The sequence below is a fragment of the Cebidichthys violaceus genome, unplaced genomic scaffold, assembly GCF_023349555.1.
Source record: "Cebidichthys violaceus isolate CVI_PGR_0920_01 unplaced genomic scaffold, fCebVio1.0.p SCAF_20, whole genome shotgun sequence".
NCBI lineage: Eukaryota > Metazoa > Chordata > Actinopteri > Perciformes > Stichaeidae > Cebidichthys > Cebidichthys violaceus.
This window is the reverse complement of record NW_027176373.1, coordinates 6,788,798-6,812,889: the sequence shown is the minus strand read 5'-3', so window position 1 is coordinate 6,812,889 and position 24,092 is coordinate 6,788,798. Positions and strand designations below refer to the sequence as shown.

The 24,092-nt window shown below is 41.4% G+C and overlaps 4 protein-coding genes across 6 annotated transcripts; 3 read left to right on the top strand and 1 right to left on the bottom strand.

Annotated features, from left to right (window-relative positions):
- Positions 1–885: 885 nt before the first annotated feature.
- On the top strand, positions 886–7,997 carry ilk (integrin-linked kinase). The gene is made up of 13 exons (XM_068715921.1): positions 886–1,014; positions 1,639–1,797; positions 4,007–4,172; positions 4,286–4,381; positions 4,567–4,663; positions 4,787–4,870; positions 4,953–5,038; positions 5,132–5,241; positions 6,400–6,527; positions 6,676–6,797; positions 6,922–7,021; positions 7,251–7,381; positions 7,470–7,997. The coding sequence occupies exons 2-13, from the start codon at positions 1,709–1,711 to the stop codon at positions 7,617–7,619; spliced, it is 1,359 nt and encodes a 452-aa protein (XP_068572022.1). The 5' UTR covers positions 886–1,014; positions 1,639–1,708; the 3' UTR covers positions 7,620–7,997.
- A 711-nt stretch (positions 7,998–8,708) lies between these two features.
- smpd1 (sphingomyelin phosphodiesterase 1) lies at positions 8,709–13,907 on the top strand. The gene is made up of 9 exons (XM_068715920.1): positions 8,709–8,820; positions 9,026–9,291; positions 9,869–10,189; positions 10,402–10,682; positions 11,127–11,300; positions 11,562–11,733; positions 11,922–11,998; positions 12,335–12,480; positions 12,558–13,907. Exons 2-9 carry the CDS (start codon positions 9,073–9,075, stop codon positions 12,974–12,976), a joined length of 1,809 nt encoding a protein of 602 aa, XP_068572021.1. The 5' UTR covers positions 8,709–8,820; positions 9,026–9,072; the 3' UTR covers positions 12,977–13,907.
- A 451-nt stretch (positions 13,908–14,358) lies between these two features.
- On the bottom strand, positions 14,359–20,523 carry tpte (transmembrane phosphatase with tensin homology). 3 transcript variants are annotated; one of them, XM_068715918.1, is made up of 19 exons: positions 20,317–20,523; positions 19,732–19,822; positions 19,484–19,564; positions 19,341–19,388; positions 19,075–19,236; positions 18,480–18,599; positions 17,364–17,463; positions 17,139–17,202; positions 16,973–17,037; positions 16,728–16,788; positions 16,569–16,650; positions 16,239–16,327; positions 16,045–16,106; positions 15,864–15,944; positions 15,375–15,480; positions 15,183–15,280; positions 15,012–15,107; positions 14,835–14,905; positions 14,359–14,736 (listed from the first exon to the last, which is right to left on the bottom strand). In XM_068715918.1, the coding sequence occupies exons 2-19, from the start codon at positions 19,776–19,778 to the stop codon at positions 14,634–14,636; spliced, it is 1,536 nt and encodes a 511-aa protein (XP_068572019.1). In that variant the 5' UTR covers positions 19,779–19,822; positions 20,317–20,523; the 3' UTR covers positions 14,359–14,633. The 3 variants fall into 3 exon arrangements, with proteins under 3 accessions (XP_068572019.1, XP_068572017.1, XP_068572020.1); XM_068715916.1 differs by lacking the exon at positions 20,317–20,523 and adding an exon at positions 20,144–20,310; XM_068715919.1 differs by lacking the exon at positions 20,317–20,523 and adding an exon at positions 20,186–20,310.
- Positions 20,524–20,643: 120 nt separating this feature from the next.
- fgl1b (fibrinogen like 1B) lies at positions 20,644–24,043 on the top strand. The gene is made up of 11 exons (XM_068716570.1): positions 20,644–20,727; positions 21,475–21,561; positions 21,641–21,693; positions 21,775–21,873; positions 22,144–22,411; positions 22,611–22,770; positions 22,927–23,024; positions 23,150–23,238; positions 23,325–23,450; positions 23,543–23,607; positions 23,863–24,043. Exons 3-11 carry the CDS (start codon positions 21,688–21,690, stop codon positions 24,041–24,043), a joined length of 1,092 nt encoding a protein of 363 aa, XP_068572671.1. The 5' UTR covers positions 20,644–20,727; positions 21,475–21,561; positions 21,641–21,687.
- Positions 24,044–24,092: the final 49 nt, after the last annotated feature.

The window sequence follows — 24,092 nt, the reverse complement described above, 5'->3', positions numbered from 1 at the left end:
AAGGTGATCATTTTCCATAATAATAAAAAATGAGTGTCCATTGCTTTTGTCATGTATTTAATTTAAATTTTCCATTGACAACCTCTTGTAAGGTCCTGCTGCTGCTGGATGTCCTGACGCAGCAGTGGTCGGGGCGTATCATGCCCACGCTCTCACTGTTTTGGGTGTTGGTCCAGTTCATGACCGTAGTCACATATCATCACTTCCCTCTCCTCCCATAATTTCCTGTCTTTCCACTAAACGTGTCTTCAAAATAAGCGATCTTGAATCAGTGTGCCCAGCGGCTTTATTCCTCAACCACAAAGTAAATTCATTCCTCAGCGTAACTAGAAAAAATGCATTTGACTAAGAATGAAAATAGTTGGTTAGTTCCAGTTTGAAGGATATGGTCATGCCATAATCCAACCAATTCTAATACAAACATAAAACCAATTATATTTTGAATTAGCATATCCAGGTCCATTGCTTCTTTTTATCAATATGCAATTCCCATAATGCTGCCTTCCCTCTGATGGATAGTTTAATTAATACAAATACAGAATACGAATCACAGATATTATAGTGATGGTAAACGGCAAGGAGACAAATAATTTATTTTTCCTCCAATACATGGTGACCGTCGTCTTGATTAGCAGGTTATTTTTCATTCCCATGCATTTGGAACACATGTAGTTTGTATAGGGACAATTTTCAGTAAAAGATGCATGATTTATACACCTCCTCCGCCATCACACCTGAGCTCGGTATTTTCGGCCCCGTGCAGTTGTGCCGCTGGATGTATAGCATGATTGCATTGCCCCCAGCAGGGGGCGCTGTTATGTCGGTGTCCCGGGACATTGGGCTTGCCAGTAGCAGAGCTCCTCTAACTTCTCACCAGTAGCCAACATCAACTCGTAGGAGCGGGGCGTGGACTCCGACCGACTATTCTCTGCTCTTAAATTTCAGGAGACGACCGACTTTTTCGGGGAAGAAAAAAAAAAAGAAACTGAGAAGAAACCGATCGATTCGCAGCTGGTAAGAGTTCTGAGAACGGTTTTCTATTTAACTAGTTTTGTTTCCATTGTGGTTTGCGGAAGTTTTGTTGTGGATGTCCAAATTCACTTTGACTTTATAACAATAGATTTCAAAGTGATCCAATAGGCCAGCCCTTCCGATTTCAACGGAGGTGGACAGAGCCAAGGGGAAATGTGGGAATGTACAGCTATTTCACTACCTCATACTTTCATACTGTCATTTCAATGGGCTCTGTCTGGCTTTTTATGTTTCTTTGCGCAGCAGATGGAGTAAATGTTGCATTTAACAATCATGAGGCAATGACTTGAAGTTACTGTTAATGGATTTGTTTTAGGAATATACTGATACCGTAGGCTAAAAGACAAAACATTAAGTACATTATTCACACATGGCTCTTTTGAGGATAATAAACACATGAATTTGACATTATGGACATTGACTTAATATAAGTGAACTTAGAGACAGTGAGTGATGTCTGTCTATCTGGCAAAAATGGTCCTCCTGGAAGATGTACGGTGCGCAGCAAAATCACTTGAACAAATTTATGTATTTTCCATAGTTTTTCAGGAGGGAAAACACAAGCTCTCTCACACAAAGGAGTCTTTTATATAACACCTTTTGCAGGCTACATGTTCCTGATCTCAAAAGAGATAGAAAGAGCAACCAGTCAAAAGAGGCAACCCACAGCATAACCATGGACGACATCTTCACACAGTGTCGAGAAGGGAACTCTGTTGCTGTTCGCCTGTGGTTGGACAACACAGAGAATGACCTTAACTTGGGGTAAGAAGATTAATCTGCACACACTTCAGTCACACACACACGAAGCTTTGAAGACGACCGTCCTCATCATCTCTTGGATGTTGGAGTCTCGCTGTAAAGTCTGTGCAGTAACAAATTGAGTACGGCCCTCTAATGAATGGGGTTGACTTTATAGCAAACGTACCACATTTGGTATGGCGGGTGAGTGAGTCTGTGCTGGTGTGTGTGTGTGATTATGTGTGTGTGTGTGTGTGTGTGTGTGTGTGTGTGTGTGTGTGTGTGTGTGTGTGTGCGTACAAAGCAGTCCTTGGCACATTAGAGGTGGTCAAATAGTTTCCATATTGTGCTCTCCCTGCAACTCCACACACTGCCGAACATCACCCAGCTTTTGGTAATTCCAGTCCAATCGTTTCCCTCGTCTTCTTGGATTTCTTTCCTTATGATGTCATCCCCAAAAACTGCGCGTGTCTAAAAGCAGTGGGTGATTTGTGGAGGTTGTGCCATGACGTCAATTTATGACTCCGGCAACAGAATATATGCTAAAACACATCCCGAAAATCACACAGACACTTTTCGATTATAGTGCTGAAATGATTTAGTAGATTTTTTTAAGAAAATAATCACATAATCATTTAAAATTTAATATTTGGAGTTTTATACTGTTGGTCAAGCAAAGCAACCAGTTTGAAGATGTCACTCAATGCAATGTGCTTTCTTTTTTTTCTTATAATTTGTGACATATAGGCTATATTATAACATAATGAATTCATCCAAAATATAAGTGATAATGAAACTAAAAACGGACATGAGTTGCAGCCCTATTACATTTTTATAGCAATGTTTAGGATAATCAGAGCACTTCTGCCTGTTAACACAATTTCCTTGCCAGAAAGGAGCTACAAGACCTCACTGCTAAAGACCTCTGTTATCTCATTCTTAGGCCAGGCCATATATGTGCAGTTTGTTGACATTGAGTTTGAGGGCTGCGGTGCTGCTAGCCAACCACGCAACAGCCAAGGCCATTTCCTCTGTTCAACTCCATACAGGGCCAGGCCCTCGCTGACAGAGCTTCTCAGGCAGCGAGTTGCAGTCCCACATAAACATCTGAGAGACCAGTCATTATGCTGGAGGCCGGCTTTAGCTGCTAATATGAAGAGACTCAACTGTGTCTGTGTCTTTCTTCTCTTTCGGGATATCCAATCATTTGTAGTTAGCGTTGTGTTGGTAGGAAAATGTGCTTTTCCCCCGAATTTTGAAGCTGAAAGTAGGAACTGGAGAGGGAGTCCACTGAGACGAACATGAAATGCCATTTCAGATCTCCCCTGGGAGCTGTGTGTGTGTGTGTGTGTGTGTGTGTATGTGTGTGTGTGTGTGTGTGTGTGTGTGTGTGTGTGTGTGTGTATTTGAGCGAGTGACCACAGGAAGACACAGGGAAGAAGAGAGAGGGAGACTCACAGGGAATGTGAAGCTGAGGATTCCACTGTGTATTTTCCACTCTGTCGTTCCCGAGTTACTTTTTATAGCACACAGGGTCAGTCTGACTATGAACTGTCTGTCCACAGTGCTGGATCCGAATTGACCGAGAATGCGACTAACTGCTATTTCACTTTAGTGCGAGCTAGTACTGCAGCTATTTCCTACAGGACATACAAGCCCTCTTGAGGTTTGTTGTTACACAGAGTGTAGAGTTTGTGGCTTCGCGGGGAGTTGTGAGGAGCCCCAGCAGCTGCCCCAGGGTCAGCTAATGTGAAGGAGTCACTTGGGTGAAGGGGCCAGTAACACATAGGTGGTAGCTTGGCTCCTTGTAGACGGCAGCGGTGCTATTTTAAACTTAAATTTTTAAGTTTAATTTTAAATGGATATTTAAAATATCTTATTTTTATATTAATTAAATATATTAATATTTAAAATTTAACGTCTATTTAAGACGCTGTCTGCGTCTTTGCACATGTTAGCAGGCATTCCAGGTTGCACGGACATATTTACCACTAGGCCAGTCGTCAGACGGGCACGAGGAAACATGTTCAAGTCTAAATAAAGATTGGTAGGTAGAGGAAGAGCGAACCACACAGAGAGTATTTTGCCTCTGGTAAATGCTGAGAGTTGTTAAGACAGCACCCTACGCATTTTTCCAAATATTGTCATTTTTGAAAAACATTCTAAGTCTAATTCTAAGTTTAGGACACATGCTTCTTTGCTATTCATTCTCACCCTGTGTCTTGTGTTTTAGTGACGACCATGGCTTCAGCCCCCTCCACTGGGCATGCAGGGAAGGGAGGAGCGGAGTTGTTGACATGCTCATCATGCGAGGTGCTCGTATTAATGTGATGAACCGTGGAGATGATACTCCATTACATCTCGCCGCCAGTCACGGACATAGAGACATTGTGGCAAAGGTAAGCACACAATACGGTTACAACTGGACCCTTCGCGCTCTGTTTACATTGTCCGAGGGGAGGAAACTTGCTTCGTTGCTAATTTTTCTCACACTATGACCTGTGAATGCCAGCTGATTCAGTGCAAAGCCGACCCCAATACGGTCAACGAGCACGGAAACACACCTCTTCACTACGCCTGCTTCTGGGGCCAAGACGAAGTGGCAGAGGTGCAGTACAACACACACACACACACACACACACACACACACACACACACACACACTCATGTTCTTTTAGCACAATCTGTTGGCTGAAAATGCCCTCTTCTGGGGAGAAACGGACACTACAGTGCACTTTTTTGTCAGTGTCTTTGCTTTTAACCCAAAACAAAAATCATAAGCTTTCTTTTTAGGACTTGGTGACCAGTGGTGCCCAGGTGTGTGTATGTAACAGGTATGGACAGACACCTCTGGACAAGGCCAAGCCTCACCTGAGACAGCTGCTTCAAGGTCAGAGGTCATTTATGGGTATTTTAACAGGTTATATTATTCCATAGGAAAAGTAAATCATTATATTGGCAAAATAAAAAAGGATCCCCTCTTTATTTTTGTGTTGTTCTTTCTTTTATGTAGAAAAGGCAGAGAAAATGGGTCAGAGTATGGCCAAGGTACCCTATAAGGAAACTTTCTGGAAGGGAACCATGCGAACACGACCTCGTGAGTAAAATTCACCTCATGAAAGAAACAAATTATCACATCACATCAGGATGTTTGATTATTCCTGTTTTGGCTCTTTCAGGTAATGGTACCCTCAACAAACAGGCTGGTATTGATTTTAAGCAGCTTTCGCTCCTGGCAAAGATCAATGAAAATCAGTCCGGAGAGGTCAGTTGCACTCTATGTTTACTACTGTTTCAGTCTTTTTTTATTTCTTTTCAGTTCCCAACTTGTTAACTGGGCTATGTGCTCTGTCTGCAGTTATGGCAGGGTCGGTGGCAAGGGGATGAGATTATAGTGAAGGTGCTTCAGGTGAGAGACTGGACCACCAGGAAGAGCAGAGACTTCAACGAGGAGCATCCAAAACTCAGGTAATTTACACATCAGTTTTCTAACAATGAAAAGGGAATGGTGGTGGTTTTGGTTGTCTCTTAAGGGCATTTATTGTGGTGTCTGCACAAAACATATAAATATCAGGGTTCATTTATGAGCTTCGCATGTCATCAATCTGTTTGTTCGCATAAACTGAGGCTAATACATTTGGTTCTGCTGTTTGTATGAACCATATGTAGTCTATGAGCATTTGGACTGACTATCGCATCCTGGTAAACATAGTGCCAATGTGAGGATGGATGTGATTGAGTGTCTGTGGTCAAAGAGGATTTAGGATCCTGCTGCAGGATTTTTGTGCAACAAGAAGAAGGTTTTCTTTATTGTTAGAGGTCAAGGAAATGGGTTGTGGATGGTTTTGTGATGAAACAGTTGTTGGCAGCTGTCTAATGTGTGTGATGTGCTCTGCTCTACAATATGAAAAACAAATTCCACAAACCGCCTTCCATCACCGTAAACATTAAATCCATTCTGACATGGGATTAAATCAATCATAGTAGAAAGGAAACAGTATTTTGTAATTCTGTTTGTCGTGTTAATGTTCTTGTATGAAACAAATCGCAACATAAAATGATCCAACAGTGTAAAAAAACAAAAACAAAAAAAAACATAAAGGGAAGCATTTCAACATAATACATAAATTGGCCTTGTTTAATCAATGCAAACTTTTTTGACCAACTTTTAAGTGACAGAAAAAAACAAACTCAACAAAACCTTAATAGGACAAAATTGAAGAAAGCTTTTGAGCAGGCCGATTCAAAGAATGAACCCGCAGCAGGAAGGCTGAGTATGGAATTGGAAGAACTTGGCAGTGTGCTTTCATGTTGGCTTCAGTTCTTGCTCTCTCTTAAGAATTGTAGCACACATGAAAGCATTTGGGATGAGTATATGCTGAAGAATTCTGAGGCAACGTATAATCTGACATGCACTGTAAAAATTAAAGAGCTTCATTTTAACTTTAAAGGGCCAAGGATGATACAAATGTGGTGCATGGGTACTTTTTTAGGACATTTCCTGTCTTAATGGGTTTTCCTTGATGGGGTTTCCTCCCAACAGCAAAGTGTTTTTATTCCTAATCAGCTGAGAAATACATATTACTGTGTACTTTCAACATTTACATTCTGTGTCTGTCTCCATAGGATTTTTTCTCATCCAAACATTCTGCCTGTTCTTGGGGCTTGTCAGTCACCTCCATCCCCTCACCCCATCGTCATTACCCACTACATGCCATACGGATCCCTCTTCAACATCCTGCATCAGGGCACTAGTATGTACTTGAATCTATATACAAAGTGGAAATGACTTGGCTGAGGATTGCTACTGTAGATGGATAACATCGCACACCCATCCTCACCCCATCCTACTTTTAACTTTCTTCTCCTGTCCTCCTGTGTCTTCCTCTTCCTCTTCCTCAGCTCTGGTGGTTGACCAAAACCAAGCAGTGAAGTTTGCATTGGACATTGCCAGCGGCATGGCTTTCCTTCACACCTTAGAACCAATGGTTTCACGGCTTTACCTCAACAGTAAGCATGTCATGGTGAGACACTACTTTACTGTCCACAAATATTAGCAAAACGATTTGAGTCTATTATTGCCTCGACAGCAACTCTCAATAAAGGTGACCCTGTGACTCATTGACGAGCCAGATGTTTGATTTACAGATTGATGAGGACATGACAGCCAGAGTAAGCATGGCAGATGCTAAGTTCTCCTTCCAGTGTCCTGGTCGTAGTTACTCCCCAGCATGGATGGCCCCTGAAGGTATGTATCCCCTTTTCCTTCTTTGTTCTCCTCCTTTCCACCTACTTCCTCCTCTCATAATGCCTTCTCAGACTTTATGAGTCATGTAAGGAACATGCTGTATGCTATAATTTAGTCCCAGTTAAGTGGTAGTCATGTGGTGTGTTGCCCGTGTTACAGAATAAAAACAAACAAACAAATGAGTTTTTTCTATCATGTTTATGAGTTTCCTTCTCCCTCTTGTTCGCAGCCCTGCAAAAGAGGCCTGAAGACATCAACAGAAGATCTGCTGACATGTGGAGCTTTGCTGTGTTACTGTGGGAGCTGGTTACCAGAGAGGTCCCTTTCGCTGACCTCTCACACATGGAGATAGGCATGAAGGTAAGAGGGTGTGGTATTTACAGTATCTACCCACTGGCTTGTCTGTATTCCCACACCCACATTTCTGTATTCTACCTGTATTCCTCAGGTGGCTCTCGAAGGTCTTCGGCCAACCATTCCACCAGGGATTTCCCCTCATATCTGTAAGCTGATGAGGCTCTGCATGAACGAAGACCCAGCCAAGAGACCCAAGTTTGACATGATCGTCCCCATTCTGGAGAAGATGCAAGACAAGTGAATGCCTTCACAGCAATCTGTACACTGCTGTTACAATGGGTTTTTGTTAATCATCAAACCACTTCACTTCAATAATGTATCTGCTAAGCCACTGTAAATAATGTCAGAGACCACTTTCGCTACACAATTTAAACAATACGTATTATAATGCTGTTCTTGTATAAATTAAATTTGAGGTATAAATGTTCTTTCGCCTATAGCTCTTTTATTATGGCTGAAACATGTTCACTGGAATATTGGCAAACTTTTGAATCCAGTGTGGATTATATTCAGTGTCAGCGATGATTCAGACAAACAGATCCAAAGACATGTGTGTAAACAATGCTTTTATACACGTTAGCAAATACCAATGCAATAAATGTTTTATATTTATGACAAATCCTTGTTCTTTTGTTTATTTATTTTTTAATTATGCCGATTGTTGGAAAGTTTTCAGCCAAATCTTGTGGCTTTCTTCAGTGGATAGAGTTTTTCTATTGAGACAATTCAGTTGGTAGTTCAGTTGTCCACTGAGCACGCTCACTCCACTGATGAAGGCCACAAGATGGGGCTGAAAGCTTCAGGAAATGTACAGTTACTGGACCCTGTGCTTAAAATTTACTGTCAAATCACTTTTTCTAATGTCTATAATGAACCTTCGAGCTCAGCTCACAGGCTATGGATGCAGATTTCTCAAAGAACAAATGATTTAATAGTTTTGTAGGATCCATTGTCCTATTTTCATGAGTTAGTGGCGTGTCACAACAAATTAAATCTCGACGGATTATGTTGGGATGCTGTATATGGGTATGTGGGGGTAGGTGTACATTTGAGTTTAAATTGGGAATGTATAGTTAAACTGTTTTTGGATTAAGCAACGGTGTAACTGGTGCAAAATGAGAGTAGTTACTGCCAAAATAGGGGGTGGAAAGATCAACGCATTCTCCAAAGCGACTAAATTGATCTACCAGCTGCAGAAAGTTACAATTAATTTGCTCACGAGAAAAAAAAGTGTGTCACGTGACGAGTCAGCTGACTGTCTGTGCCTTTCACAAGACCGAGCAGAGAGCTCCACGCTTCACAACAAGCAGAGTCCCGTCGATAGACAGGACGCTTTGTTTCCTGCAGGCTAACGTTACAGTTTGTCGAAGTGGAAACGGGACCGCCTTAAATCTCCTGAGAAGACGACGAACACCGTCCGGACTGCACTTTTTTTTTTTGAGGTAACGTGACGTTACATTGCCGAAAGAGTAGCTAGCTTCGCGACCTTGTTAGCAGACGGTTTGCCGGTTTTGTGTTGAAGCCCTTTTTTCAAATAAGTTTGTGGGTGTAATGAATCATTTCTTCTGAACTTGAAGTGTTAAACTACACCGAGTGTTACTTCCGTGACACTTCTCGCCTTCTGTTTTGTTCCTCTCCTTCACTCAGACTGAAAGCAAACAGTTCTCGGAGGACTCCTGCTGTCAGTCAGGACGATGAAGCTCCCCGCGCTGCTGCCCTGCTTTGGACTCCTAGCCTGCTCTCTAGTGTTCTCGTGGCCGCTGTTTGGCTCGTGTCATCCGGCACCGACCACGCAGCAGCCCGTCATGGTGTTCCTGGAGCGGTTTAGCCGTCAGAGTGTGGGCTTTAACTGGAGGAATCTCACCTGCCCCCTGTGCAAAGCGGTCTTCACCATCCTCGATGTCGCCCTGCTGGTAAATGTTTGAGCATGTTTCTCACCCAGGCTACTAAAGAGGATGCTAGAAATAAGTAATGATGTATTTAAAAACACAGCTACTTTTTATGAGCAAGGTGGTTTTGATAGGGTGTCTTGTTAGACCAAGTTGCTGGTTTAGTAGGTACACCTAGTTTAAAGTAATGCACTTTAATAAAACATCGCTGCTGTAACACTTATCTTTACATGGTGGTAAATTTGACATGCAACTGCTAAAAGAGGTGTTGCTTCAATTTAAGGGTCACTCTGTATTTTTGGTGGTGTTTGATTTGTACTGCATTATCATTTCTACCACTAAGAATGTTTGCCACTTTAGTTTATTTTATAAGTTAACTGTTTTAAACAGGTTTGCTTAAATGTGCAATCAAATGTGGCACTAAGGCCCCTATATGGAGACGGCCCACTTAATCTTATGTTTTTATAACCCCCTGTGACTGTATTGCTGAGTTAGCACAAAAACATCCTTGAGACATCTTGATCATATGATCTCTTTGTTGACCTTAAGTAATCTTATTTAATTGTATTTGCACACCTGCTCTCTTTATTACCTCTCCTAGACTAACATGAATGAAGAGCGAGTGGCCCGTGCAGTGGGAGAGGCATGTACTCGTCTCCATCTGGCTGACGAGCAGGTGTGCCGGCAAATAACGGAGTTGTTCCGGGACGACTTCATCCGCGCTCTGGAGCAGTCCGTGCTGTGGCCCACTGAAGCGTGTGCCCTGCTCGTGGGCCCTTCCTGTGGCAAGTTTGACATCTATGCCCCATGGAACATCACCCTGCCGAAGGTCCCCAAGCCCCCTGTTACACCACCCGTTCTTCCCAAACCTGGCTCTCCACAGAGCAGGGTCCTGTTTCTAACGGACATCCACTGGGACCAGGTGAGTGTCATGGAGAGGTTAGCCAGTATAAATTCAAGGACTGTAATCTACCCTCTAAAAAACAAAAGTGGAAGTTACTGATTTACTTGAAAGTAAAGTTGCTGTTTTCTCAGGAAATTTGGAATGACTAACTAGAAATTGGTAGGCTTTTGGTCACCTGACTTGGCTTTGGATCAAGCCCTGCTTCTAAATATAACCCTCTCCACTGACAGGAGTATGTAGCCGGCAGTGCCGGAGACTGCAAGGACCCCCTGTGTTGTCGAAATGACTCGGGCTCTCCCAGCTGGCGGAAGAGGGAGGCCGGGTTCTGGGGAACCTACAGTAAGTGTGATCTGCCGCTACGGACGGTGGAGAACCTCCTGGAGAACGTCGCCAGAGACGGACCCTGGGACTGGGTCTACTGGACCGGAGACATACCAGCGCACAATGTTTGGTCTCAGACCAGGAAACAGCAGTTGTCGGAGCTTACGGTCGTCTCCAGGCTCATCCACAAGTAATTCTCCTTTTAGGATTCAATGAGTATTTTTGATGTAAGAGAAACAGAATTGCTCCTTTCACACATAACATAGTGGATGTGTACTCTGCCTATTACTGCTGATAACTTCACCACTTAGCTAGTTTTTAAATAGAATAACCATGTTACTGGTAATGCTTTTGGAATTTCACTCAAAACATTCTGATAACATTGGGAATGATGATGATGTTGCTGCTGCTTTGTCATGTGTTACTTGAGGCCTGTGCTACGAAGCCAGTTTACATACTGAGGATATCTCGTTCGATTGGGCTTCACAAACCCTAACTCCGCAATCACGCTAAGTGGTCCCACAGCTGTGGTTAAACCTTAAGTTGTCCCGCTTAACCCAAATCATGCTTCATAGTACAGGCCTCTAGAATTGATGCAAACAGCTATTGACTCTCGCTCCCGTCTTCTGTCCAGACACCTGGGGCCCAATGTGACGGTGTACCCTGCTGTAGGGAACCATGAGAGCACGCCAGTGAACAGCTTCCCCCCACCATTCGTTCATGGCAACAGATCCTGCTCCTGGCTCTACGATACAATGGCAGAGGAATGGGCACAGTGGTTACCGAAGCAGGCTTTGAAGACTTTAAAGTAAATGTTTTTAACATCAAAATGTTTGTGTGATGTTGCGCTGCCGGTCATGTCACCCTGTAGATGAGGCGTAAGTGCTGTTATATTAAAAAGTGACAAAGCAAAGTTTGTTCTAGATAATGAGCTGTTTTAGTCAGATGTTTTCACTTTTATTTAAAAAAATTTGTTGTAGTTTACTTCCCACTTTTCGCAATCGGAAGTGGTCTCATTTTGCGTGTGTACTTTGCGTCCTTCAGCTACGTCTCTTGATGTATTTTTCAGATATGGAGGATTCTACACAATGGAGATTCAGACCGGTCTGAGGGTGGTCTCTCTCAACATGAACTTTTGTGCTCGAGAGAACTTCTGGCTGATGGTGAACTCTACTGATCCCGCTAATCAGCTGCAGTGGCTGGTCCAGATTCTCCAGGCCAGTGAGGACAAGGGAGAGAAGGTGAGTACAGCTGCAAAAACAAAAGGACTGAAGACATTGGGTCACTAAACATTGTAAAACCAATCAAACTGTTAGTGTGGTCCAGTTCCTACCCAAGCCATGTGCTGCATTCTAGATGTGGGTAAAGACTCTATGGCCATTTTACTTCCCTATATTTGCTGGTTTTTAATTAAAACATTTTGTTTTAGGTACATATAATTGGTCACATTCCACCTGGCCTGTGTCTTGGCAGCTGGAGCTGGAACTACTACCACATTCTCAACAGGTAGCTACACTGATCATGTAAACCTAAAGATGCCAAATTGCTGCAGTGAAGACAATTGGAGGAGCAGCACATCTTTTTCTGTTTACTTGCTGTTACTGAGCAGAGGACATGAAGTTGTGAACGCTGAACGAGCAGCGCTTGTTTCACTTCCTCTTTGTTTTTATGGCTAGATCGGATCTTTCGTGTGGTTTTGTGTGTCGGCTTTAGTTAATCAATGTATATTTTACTTCTATTTAAAGTTCAGTGACCTACTGTGGTTAACGCTGCTGCATGTGACTGATGAGAAGTTGTAAAGGTTTCTCTTTCTTGTTTAACTTCCTCTGTATTTTCCTCCAGATATGAAAGTACAGTTACTGGACAGTTTTTCGGCCATACGCACCTCGATGAGTTCCAAATGTTTTATGACGAGGCAACCATGACCCGCCCACTGGGAGTGGCATTCATTGCGCCCAGTGTCACTACTTACGTTAATCTTAACCCAGGTGAGTTCATAAACTAGTTCATTGACCTCCCAACATTTCAGAAGCAACACGCAGCTAAATATTTTTCTTCTTTCCAGGTTTCCGTGTCTACTATGTGGATGGGAATTACAAAGGCAGTTCCAGGCTGGTGCTTGACCATGAAACCTACATCCTGAACCTCACGGAGGCCAACCACAGTCCAGGAGCACCGAGTAGCCCGGAACAGAACCCCAAATGGACGCTGCTGTACCGTGCCACCAAGGCCTACGGTCTGACAAGTCTGTTCCCTTCCGACTACGACGGGATGCTGCGGACCTTTATCAACGACGACCGGGTCTTCCAAAAGTTCTGGTACTTAAGATTTAAAGGACACGTGTCGGCGCCCTGCCAGGAGACGTGCAAAACCACTTTGCTCTGCTTTCTGCGAAGCGGGCGATATGACGAGCTGGAGCAGTGCGACTTTGTCAATGGTTTTGAAGGAAACTTGGCACGGGCTGCCAGAAAAACCCTCTGTTGACCAGAGGAGGTTTGGACTGAATGTCTGGGTGAGGGGGGGAAAAAAAAAAAAAAGACCAAATCTGAAATTCTGCCGAAAAGTGTATTTTTCTTTTGCTGGTTGTTCAACAAGGATTGTTTAGTAGAAAAGTCACGAGAGCTATTACTCATTACTGACGGTTGATGTGGATTTTGTGAACCTGAGATGTCCGAAGAACTCTTAGTTATGTCTTGAGTTATCAGTCATGTTTTTACAAAGACATCTGATTGTGATTGTAACTGACTTTGGGTTTGTCAACTGCTGTTTTGCAATGCCAATTTCGTAAAGACTGCTTGAAATTGTCCTGAACGGTGTTCTGTTTACTTGAAATGCACAAAATTGCCGGAGTTTAGTTGTTTTGTCATGATTTTTGCAATTCTATTGTACTTGGTGCCTTGTATCAGGAAAAATTGTTACATATATCTCTCCTTAGCAACAATCTTGTGACTCTACTAAAGAATAGCTTGAACTTAATCTCAAGATACAGAATTTCTTGTAAATTGTAGCACAGTACTTGCTGTCCCACAACGCTTTGTAAAGCAAATGCTTAATTGAATGTGGTGCAATAATGGAGCTCAGGTTTGAGCTTTGCTCTGTCATTTTGACTTCCTTCATCGGCACCTTTTTTGTGGGGATTTAGGCCAGTACAGTATTTACTTTAAATTGGAGCACGATCTGCCTCAAACGACTTCAAAACTAAATGAGGAACAGTTTTAGCCTCTGAGGTTTAATGCTGTCTGCACTTTAATTGTTTGTTTGGCTAGTTAACTTTCAGGTTTGATAGACCCAAAGTGTGACGAGCATGGGAAGGCTATCAGCTCTCAGTCTGTGGCCTGTGGTGTAACATGAGCATGACAAAGAATGCAACAATGTTAAGAGATTGTATAAATTATGAATAAAAGATGTAATCTAATACTGTTTACTTTGTCTTCTGTGAGGGGACACATTGAATGCTTTTTTTTTTTTGGTAGAGCTTGGTGAAATTTCTCAAAGCATACTTGACTGCTTTTATATATTGTAATATGAATAACTGTTTAGCTGCTGCCTATCCTTCTGAAATGGCAAGAAGTCTCATACAGATGACTTAATCCCCTCCTTGCAGAAACTGAGAAATGTCTCCTGTGTGTAACTGTGGTTTCCTCACTCAGAACATTTTCAGCCATTCTAACAAACCACTGCATTCAGTAGTAGCTAGACATGGTGTATTAGAAACAGTTTCAAATCAACTAAATACTTCAGAAGGGATTGATGACTGGGAAGTTAGATTAAAAAAATGGACCGTCAAATACAGCCCAACTTATAAGCATGATTTCATAAACGTGAAAGTGTTTTAGGACACCCAAAATAGTCACCACACAAACTGATTCACTGTAAGACACATTTAATGGTAATTCTTCCACATACCCCTCTATTCATTTCAGTTTAAGAGCCACAACTCATCAGAGCAACACTGCAGTCTACAAGATTTGATTCAGTGGACTCCGCTACCCTCAAAATCATACATTTGAACAGAAGTAGTTTTAAGCTTTTCTATGAACTCATTCATTTGCTGAGTTAGTGTTCAATCTACCAATTTCTGCTCGGCGTCCATTATTAAAAGCACAACTGTAACAAGCCATTTAATCATGTTCATCTTTCATTATGGTTCAGAGAAGAGCATGGTGACACCAAAGTCCTCCTTGTACAGGTCCCACATCTTCGGTTTGTGTGGGTTGTCCAGCTCTTCTCTGGGAAGAAACAGCCTGTGGAGGGAATGAAGAGTTCAGTCGGCACTAACGTCAAAACGGTATATGAAAACTATCGAGTCAAGAGCTAAATAAACCATTGCATCAAGACTTACTTGTTGTCTTCTATGAAAGACGTATTGAACCAGAAGTAGAACGGAACATCTTCGTATCCTTTTGGAAGACCCTAATGGGAAGCATGAACACAAAGGAGAATCGTAGGACACTCGAGCTGATCACCAGTGTTACTTACATACTGTATGTAGTTTGTGGATGTAAACGAAAGCACTCACAGCACTGGACTCAAACATGACTTTCACATCCCCTTCAACCACAGGCCCATTCTGTAGGCTGATGACTGCTGCATTATTGCCTACATCAGGAAACACCTAAAAAAAAAAACATTCACACATTCAACAAATAAATATGACTCGATGAGTGCATGTGCTGAGTGTGTGACTCACTGTGCAGTTGTCCTGTTTGGCACACACGCATTGAAATACCAGCTCTTTCTTCACAATTATCTTAACCCTGAGATCACTGCCATCACCTTTACCCACACCTGGGTGAAAGCAACAACAACAAAAAAATGTAGGTATTAACACAGGAACAAAGATATGTAAAGCATAAAGTTACTTGGTATTTGCTGGGTTTACCTGCTATCGAGTGGATGCGGATGCTCTTGATCGTGAGGCTTTTAGGTGGAGGCAGCTGTCTGTTGAACTTGGTCTTCATGGTCTCGTAGTAGCCCACGTACCGGCTCTGTGGTTCACACAGACATCACAGAAAAAACATCTTCAAACAGAGTCTGTAGTTTAAGAAGGAAAACTAATTCATTTTCTCTTCTGACAATTCACTTAACTGTCAAGATTAACGCGCTTATAGCTAAATGTATGATACATAGTGTATGTGCATTATATATGGTAAATTATGTTACTGCTAGGGATTGTAGTACCTATTTTGATGACAATAGTTCCTGTTTGTAGAAAAGTGAGTCATTTCCATTTGTTGCTTTCACCCCTTCTGTCATCCAGTTTAAAAGTTCTGGGAGGCGCCAGTCAGACTTTATTTTTTAATTCTTCACATAGTACTACAATAGTAAAAGTTCTCGATAAATGCCTCTATTCTATGTATCTTGCTCTAACCTGAGAGGGCGTCTCCACTCCCTGAAACTTGGAGCTCTGACTCGTGTCCGTCCTCCTCTCACCAAAATACTCCAGACTGTCCTGGTGGACAAACAGAAATTATTATCAGTAAAAGGTTTGAAAAAGTTTTGCTGATTCAATAACCCTCGCTTTAACAACTCTCAAACTAAAAGAGACGTACCTTTGCACTCTCAAACTGGTCACTGTCAATAAACCAGGTGCACACCATAGTACCTGTGCGACCTGTGAAAGAGAGCAGTAGAAGGTAAACTAAGAGTGACATTTACACATTTTAAGCAACTGTACACCAAACTGTCTTTGTTCAGGTCAAATAATTCACAAAATGACAATGAAAGTCGGGATCGGTGGCCTCACCTTTCCCTCCTTTACAGTGAATAGCAATGATGTTTTTGGGATCAGCAGACATCCACTCCCTCACATTTGCAGTGTATTTCAACATGTCCCTGAGACAGATACAGTAGTAGACAACAAATTGAGACATTGAGATAATCTGGCAAACTATTGGACAACTCGTAATGGTAGTTAGTGATACATCCTGTGTTCAGAATACTTAGTCAGTACACATACCTGTGATAAGATAAGATAAACTTTATTGACACTACCAATCATAGTGGTTGTGTCAACAAAAAGAGAGGGGTGGAATAAATAAAAAAAAGCCACATCACAACAGAAAATGTTACTCACTCCAATGAGGGGACATTGTGGTCATCAATGAACACCCGTTCAACCTTGTAGTGGAAGAACTGGGGGTCGTAGCCTTTCTCACCTGGAAACAAAACACGAGATTAACTTGTTTTGTGTAGTTGAATGCAGCACATGTGACGAGAGGAGGTGCCAACTTACTGCATAGGTTGTAAACTTTATAGTGGCCTTCATGTTTAGTGTCTAGGAACCTCGCCACCTCCTACACAGAAAGAGAGGAGGAATAGGTTAAGACTCCTGTTGAGGTGTGCGTGTGAAGTCTGTGGGTCTACTTTATGTTGGAAGTTCTTTGTAACAATGGTGCCTATGAATGGATTCATTTTGATATTGGTGAGTGTAATTAGATTGAAGCTATCGAACGTGTACTCTGGTTGTGTCAGAATTACCTTGATTGGATTCCTGTAGAATGACTGCTTCCCAGAGGAGGGGAAAGACATGGCGATGACGCGGTCTAAAGAAGTGGGTTTAAGATGCAAACAAATGTTCCATTTCTTAAAAAGGGTGTAATTTTTCTATATTTATTTTTGGCATTACACAGCATGTAACATATACCTGTGACATAGGTAAGGTCAAGGTCAAATCCATCCTTTTGATAACGCCGCTTGTTCTCAGAAACCTGAAAAAAAAAATAACAAGTCAATGATCAGGAAGTAAGAATCCTTCTTCTCTCTTGATGCAAACTATTTCTACACCGCTGCAAAAATTCCTGAAGACTCCGATGAACTTAACTAAATTAGAGGTTCACAGTTTTCTACGCATCCATGGTGACGATCTTACCATCCTCCTGGTGACCTTCTCCAGCTCTTTGCTCTGAGCAGCCAGTCTGAAAACCCTCACCAGGATTATTATTCTCAGGAAACGGAGAAACGTCACCACCCTGATGAAGAATTAATAAGAAATATATACTTGTGAATCATTAAACAAACATTAACAGCTTAATGACATCGAGTATAATGTACGCAACATTTATTTATTTATAAAAGGTACTTAAAAAAATACAAATTTTTACTAAAATAAAATATGGCCAATTTTATTCGTAAGTACTGTAGTGTGATGTTGGGGTTCGGCAATATGGTGGAAAAATATTACATTAGTATCATCAGTACACCCAAAATGCTAAATATTATTTTTGATGTTCACTGCATTGATTGTATATTGTTCAGTCTGGGATTAAACCAAATAATATTTTTCAATGAAACACTTGAAAAGTTTGGATATAAGAATTGTGTATCACAATTGAATAATATAATTATAAAATAAAAAGGAATCCACTGAAGCAATACTATTATTATTGTCTTTATCCTTGCAACATATTTACAGTAAACAGGAAAAGGAAAGAATATTTTTGTTCCGAAAGGGTCCCCAAAATTTGGTAGTGCTATTGTACAGCAGGATTCTTCATCTAGGCTTTTTTTTTTAAATAAAATAATAGCCCCACACACCCACACAGGTGTTTTCAATTACCCTGGTGTTTTAGGGTAATTGTTTTCTATTACCCTGGCTGTTAGGGAATTACATGGTGTCCCCGAACTCTTTGGACTAAATGGTCGCACACTAACAGGTGCAACAAAACCAACAGGAGACTGAGGGAGATGTTGATTAAGCACAGTTTGCACCTGAGAAAAGGTCTAATCAGGCAACATAAGTGAAAACACCTGTGTGGGTGGGCTATGAGTGTGTGGGGCATTAAAGCAACATCAATTTGTGGATCATTACAAATTAATCTTCAGGTACTAAACGTAAGCCTTTATACCCAAATCCAAGTATTCCTCCAGATCCTGCAGAGGTCTCAAATTCTTCCATAATTTTATAAGTCTTTATCCACCACAAATGCACACAATGTCTAACACAAATGTGTGAGCCATTTCTAGCAATAGCTGGGAAAGCAGGTACCTGGGGATGAGGCTGGCTCCTGACAGGTCACTGAAGGTGTAGATCATGGTGACCACCAGCGTGATTACCACAACACAAGCGTCTACGATGTTCAGCTTGGAGCTGAAGTAAACTTTGAACCTATAAAGACACAACATGAGACAATTAACGTGCAAATAATAGTATGTGTCTGAAACTAACATTACTGTAGTAGAAAGTATTTAATCAGCGATATTCATTATGTTCCCCAAGGAACAGCCCCGTACATGCTATACATTTCCTGTCAAGCTTCCTCTTCAGAACTTCCTGTCTAACGGCTAATCGCACTTGATTTCTGCTGACAGTGGACTCCGGGAATGTTTGAGTCACTCTTTTAAAAAAAAAAATTTAAAAAAAAATTTAACCAACATTCACTAGCAAGCAATTGTGCAGAATTAACTGAAGGCATGGGTAAAATAATATGAATATTTGGTGCAGTTTACAATATATTGCATATCTAATACAGCCACACCACAAAATAGTGACTGAATTATCCCCCTACTAACACAGTGTCAGAAAACAATTAACTAAATCTTCACAAAAAAGGTACGCTTTAGAAGTGGCTACACTCACTCACCCCTCCACGTAGACCCGCAGGAGAACGTCAGCGAGAAAGAAGAAGGAGATGGTGAGGGACACGGCCTCTAAGGCATCTCCAACCTCTCTGCTCTTGGCAGGCAGGGATAAGTCCACAATCACCAGCACAAAGTCCACGAGGATCAGTATCACGCCAAATATACTGGACGAATAGACATAAGCTTAATAACCATCAAACACGACCAGGCAAGGAAAATAATCATCATTGGCAAATATGCTCCAAAAGACTTCCCAAAGCAGACTTACCGAAATCCAAAGGACATAACTAAAGGTGCTATCTTCTTCCGGATATTGCTGCAAAGGATAAAAGAAAGTTAGCCACTAAATATGCTCCTTCTGAATATGAGTGTTGTATAAAACTGTCTGCAGTCCAAGCCTTATGAACTTACTGATACATTGTGTCTGGGACCACACTTTCATCCTTCCCATCGTCAATCTCAACTTTAGCATCCTCCATCTTTGCAATGTTTCTAATAGAGAGAGAGAGAGAGAGAGAGAGAGAGAGAGAGAGAGAGAGAGAGAGAGAGAGAGAGAGAGAGAGAGATAACAATCCTCCAAATATGCAGGCCGAAAAGAAAAGACAACAACACATCACCACACTCACATAAAAAGAAACAGCAAACATGACAATCCTCACCCATTTACACCTGAATCCGACCCTGGACTGAAATAGACAGAGGACATGATGTGTGCGTCTTCCTTATTGCTTTGTTCTGAGCACGTAGTTTCTGCATTTGAAAACAACAGTGTTGAAAGATTAAACTCCCATGATTATTAAACTCCCTTGTTCAGCATGTTGCTCCAAAGTCAGTGTAAAAATGAGAGACAAGCCAGAGAACAAAAAACGTGTTAGTGCTGTCCTGATTATAAAATACTGCATCTTTGAAAGAAAGACAAACACTAGAATCAAACTTCTAATCAGCATCCAGGAGTGCATTAGTGCTTCCCAGAACTAAACTAGCAACCAGTGTGCAGATTAAGGTATAGCCAATGATGCAACACATGTGCAAATTCCTTAAGAAAATGAGGAACCCACAATATATTATTACCTTTTAAGAAAAATGAAAAGCACAAGATTTAACCACACACACCACCCGTTTCAGGTCCTCTGTGCTGAGAGCCCTCCCACAGTCCCTTCTTCTCCTTAGACTGTTTGTTTATCCGTTTAAACCAAATTACAGCAGTCCCTCAAAAACTAGATACACTCTCGCCGCCTGCTTACCGTATGGACTGTCATTCGTGAAATTATACGGGAGTTTGTCTTGTGACTTCTCCTTGTGAGGACAAAGGAAGACGGTTCAAAGGTTAACCGGGTAGATTTTCTCTCTCTCGCTCTCTCCATCCACTATTCCTCTTCGTTTTTTGCAAACGTAGCGGTTTCGGACTTCCTGGAGCTCAGTGAAAAAACGCTCAGGCCCCTTTTTCTTTTTCCTCGGTACTCTTTACTCATCTCTCCTCCTCAGAACCTCTTTGACACGAAAAGTGACCGAGCCTTAACGTAACCGTCATGTGAAGAGCTTTTGTAAGCAAACTTAAAAAGGGGCTACAGTCGTCTCACACCTCCCTCCTCTGGAACATCTGGTTTTAATTCAACGCGCGTTCAAAGTATAGCTGCAAACGTACAACGTTAAAAGTATGTCAAACGCATTGCTTTTTATTTGCAAAAACATGCAAATAATTTGCATTTGTGGTAATATATCTTTTTTCAGTTTAAGGTGAACCATTAAAAAAAAGATCAACTTTGGCAAAACCCCAGGGAAATCCTAAATTAAAAGTAAAATACTCTCTGAGATAGTACAATAACCGGTAGGCTACACCAGTATGTAACTGTACTTTTTTGTACTTTGAATTGTTCTTTTCAAAACCAGGGTTTCTAAGTGCTTAAAAACAAAGTCATGGTTGGAAAATTACATATTCATAACAGACAAAAATGACGATAAATTTATGTCAATTCAAATAAATGTGTGTGTATATATATATATATATATATATATATATATATATATATATATATATATATATATATACATACATATTTACCACCGACTACAAACAGTAGGGGGAGCCATATCTACAGCCTACCCAGACAGCTTTTTTTCTTAACATGTAGGATATATGGGCGATTTTTTAAAGCTTGTTCAGCACATGTTCACCTGAACCCGCTGTAAGGGTCACATTGATTTCTATTTAATGAAGACAATACTGGATGTCCTTAGGGCGTACTCTGGCAGAACATGGATGTATATATGCACATTTTTAGAATGATTTTGTTTACCAAATTTTGAAAGAAAAGAAAATATGAAAAATACAAAGAGCAGTACTTCTGGTATTTAAGAAATGGAGTCCTCTCAACACTTTCTGTCCATGTGGACATTTGCAGGTCTGGGATCAGCTACACATCCCAAATACCATAATTGTTGATGGAGAAGGAACACGTCAAACTGGCTGGAGTTCATAGTTTGGCAAGGTTGGTCAGCCTGGATCCTCTAATGTGGACCATGCAGAACCGGCCCAGCCTATAAATAATATACTGACATGTTTTTCAGAGGAAAAGAACGCTGAACCCAGAGCAAACAAGGGGAGACTTCGTGAAATGAAGGTAGGCTTGTGCTGCAGATATTTTGAAGAAAGCTTGAAGAATTGTAGTATTTGTTGTATCTTATTGTGTTTAACATTTCAGACTGATATAGCAGCAAAGGACTTTTTCCTAAAAGTCATGGCAGTGCTGCTGTTGTTGGCTCTGATGTGCCCGACCATGGCCTCTTCTACACCGTTGTCAGTATGTAGCTTATCCTATACTCGTTAAGGGTTTCAGTATCTTTATTTTTGTATTGACATTGACAATGGAAAACACTTGGTTCAAAAAACATAAATTGCAGGCAGGGCTGTAAACAAACTATCATTCCTAGAAAGTCCGGAAAGTCAATATAAATAAAAACCTGTTTCATAGATGCCTGCTGTAAGGCCCTATGTTTTTGCTGGCCCCTCTAGTATTAAAACAAGGTTAGAAATGTCATGTTTAACTTGAAATCGGTTTTCCTCATTAAAGGCAGTGGAATCGTGCGGGCCAGAGGTGGCAGCTCTCAAGCGCAGCATAAGGAAACTTGAGAATAAACTCTTGATCGGGAATTGGCAGGTTGAGCACTTGCAGATGCACAAATACATCCGGCCATTTCAACCTGCTTTGGCTAAAACTAAACCTGAAACTGACACAGCCCCTGGTGTGAACCACAACAACAGTGGGGCATTAGACAGCTCTGACATGACACAGATTAAACCACTTCCACCTGGAGGCAATTTGATTGTCTATGACAAAGGTAAGCAAAGCCCATATAAGTGTGTGGGTGTTTATTTTAAGTAAGAGTTTGGAACATCCAATATACAGCACATAGCCTACATTTCATGAAATAATAATATATGTTCCTAATATACAACATGAAGTAAGTGTATTATGAGTTACAATGGTGAGGATGATAATCAGCTATCTTTAAAGCCTTTTCAATGCTTTTTTTCTAGACTGCTCTGAGCTGTTTGACAGACTGAGACCACCAAGCGGTTTCTACCGCATCAGACCCAAATTACACCAGGAACCTTTTTTGGCCTACTGTGACATGGAGGATGGAGGAGGGTGGACGGTGTTTCAGAGACGTCGGCATGGAAAAGTTGACTTCAACAGGTATTTAAGAAAAGAAACTAGCCTACGTACAGTATATGGGAGTATTATAAATCTCAAAATCCTTGCAAAGCGTCAGATTAAAGTGCAGGTGTTGTGTAGGTGAACGTCCACAGCTGTTTCATGTGAAGTAATATATCTGCCTAATTCTCATTCTAGAGACTGGGTAGACTACAGAGATGGCTTTGGTGACTTCAAACTGTGGAATGATGAGTTTTGGTTGGGGAATGAGCACATGTATTCCCTACTGTCAGAGGGTCAGAAATGATTTAACTCCCAGAATCTATTTTTATAAGCAGTATTTTATTTTTCTGTAATGTTCTGCCTGATTTGCTGTTTTTTTCTTCTTCTCATTTCTTGCCTGTATTTCTTTACCCTGAAGGTAAGAACCTGGTGAAGATAGATCTAATGGACTGGGATGGACAGAGAAGTTATGCATTTTATGAGAACTTCAAGACCACCGATGAGGCCGTAAGATAAACAGTTTTACAGTTCTGTTAGTCTCAGGACTAACTGTGATTCCCAACAAACATCACTTCCCTTAATGCCTATTTCAGGATAAGTATCGTCTCCAGTATGGGCCGTATAGTGGGAAAGCTGGAGATGCTCTGACTGGTGGTGGGGGGATGGTGGAGCAGTGGTCTGCTTGCCTCAGCGGGATGCAGTTCAGCACCAGAGATCAGGTTAGTCATCTTTCCCTTTTTTACCAATACATCATGTCATAATGACAATGTGCAAATGATGACGGTGAAAGACTGATGATGGTCATCGACAGGACAATGACCGTTACCTTCAGGGCAGCTGTGCTGAGGAGAATAGGGCAGGTTGGTGGTTCAACAGGTGAGACCTTTTAAATAAAACCTAGTGTGTATCACTATTGCTCTGTGCGTTGTCTTCCTTCTGCTTGAATTTTGCACAAGCATGACCACATTTCTGGAAATACAGTTTAAGTTTCTGTAGTGAGTTTTGTTCTGTCTGTTGTTTTTTTAAACACAAAGCAATTGTTTTAAAAAATATACAAAGGTTGAATTGCTTCATTTTGTCTTCAGGAAAATGTAGCATCCTTGACATTGTGTACTTACCTTTTATCTATAGATGTCATGCAGCCAACCTAAATGGGAAGTTCTACCGCAAAGGGAAGTACAAGGGCCAGCGTGACGATGGAGTGGTGTGGGGGACCTGGAAAGGCCTTTGGTATTCCCTCAGACACACCGCCATGAAGGTGCGGCCTCTGGTTTTCTTGGACGTCGCAGGCAGTGGAGCAGGGGAAATGTAAAAATGACAGGTTTCATAATTCCCTTGTGTGATTCAGAATGAAAAACAAA

What these genes read in the sequence shown, in the direction of transcription:
- fgl1b (XM_068716570.1), top strand. An exon ending in GTATTCCCTACTGTCAGAGG is followed by an intron (nt 23,025 to 23,149) that starts GTCAGAAATGAT and finishes TTTACCCTGAAG; the next exon opens with GTAAGAACCTGGTGAAGATA. An exon ending in AGTTCAGCACCAGAGATCAG is followed by an intron (nt 23,451 to 23,542) that starts GTTAGTCATCTT and finishes GGTCATCGACAG; the next exon opens with GACAATGACCGTTACCTTCA.
- tpte (XM_068715918.1), bottom strand. Translation starts at nt 19,778, where the DNA reads ATGTCCTCTGTCTATTTCAGTCCAGGGTCGGATTCAGGTGTAAATGG. An exon ending in GTTATGTCCTTTGGATTTCG is followed by an intron (nt 19,237 to 19,340) that starts GTAAGTCTGCTT and finishes CTATTCGTCCAG; the next exon opens with TATATTTGGCGTGATACTGA. An exon ending in AGAAGGTCACCAGGAGGATG is followed by an intron (nt 17,203 to 17,363) that starts GTAAGATCGTCA and finishes TTTTTTTTTCAG; the next exon opens with GTTTCTGAGAACAAGCGGCG.
- smpd1 (XM_068715920.1), top strand. Translation starts at nt 9,073, where the DNA reads ATGAAGCTCCCCGCGCTGCTGCCCTGCTTTGGACTCCTAGCCTGCTCT. An exon ending in GTCTCCAGGCTCATCCACAA is followed by an intron (nt 10,683 to 11,126) that starts GTAATTCTCCTT and finishes TCTTCTGTCCAG; the next exon opens with ACACCTGGGGCCCAATGTGA. An exon ending in TTACGTTAATCTTAACCCAG is followed by an intron (nt 12,481 to 12,557) that starts GTGAGTTCATAA and finishes TCTTCTTTCCAG; the next exon opens with GTTTCCGTGTCTACTATGTG.
- ilk (XM_068715921.1), top strand. Translation starts at nt 1,709, where the DNA reads ATGGACGACATCTTCACACAGTGTCGAGAAGGGAACTCTGTTGCTGTT. An exon ending in ATAGAGACATTGTGGCAAAG is followed by an intron (nt 4,173 to 4,285) that starts GTAAGCACACAA and finishes TGTGAATGCCAG; the next exon opens with CTGATTCAGTGCAAAGCCGA. An exon ending in CATCCTGCATCAGGGCACTA is followed by an intron (nt 6,528 to 6,675) that starts GTATGTACTTGA and finishes CCTCTTCCTCAG; the next exon opens with CTCTGGTGGTTGACCAAAAC.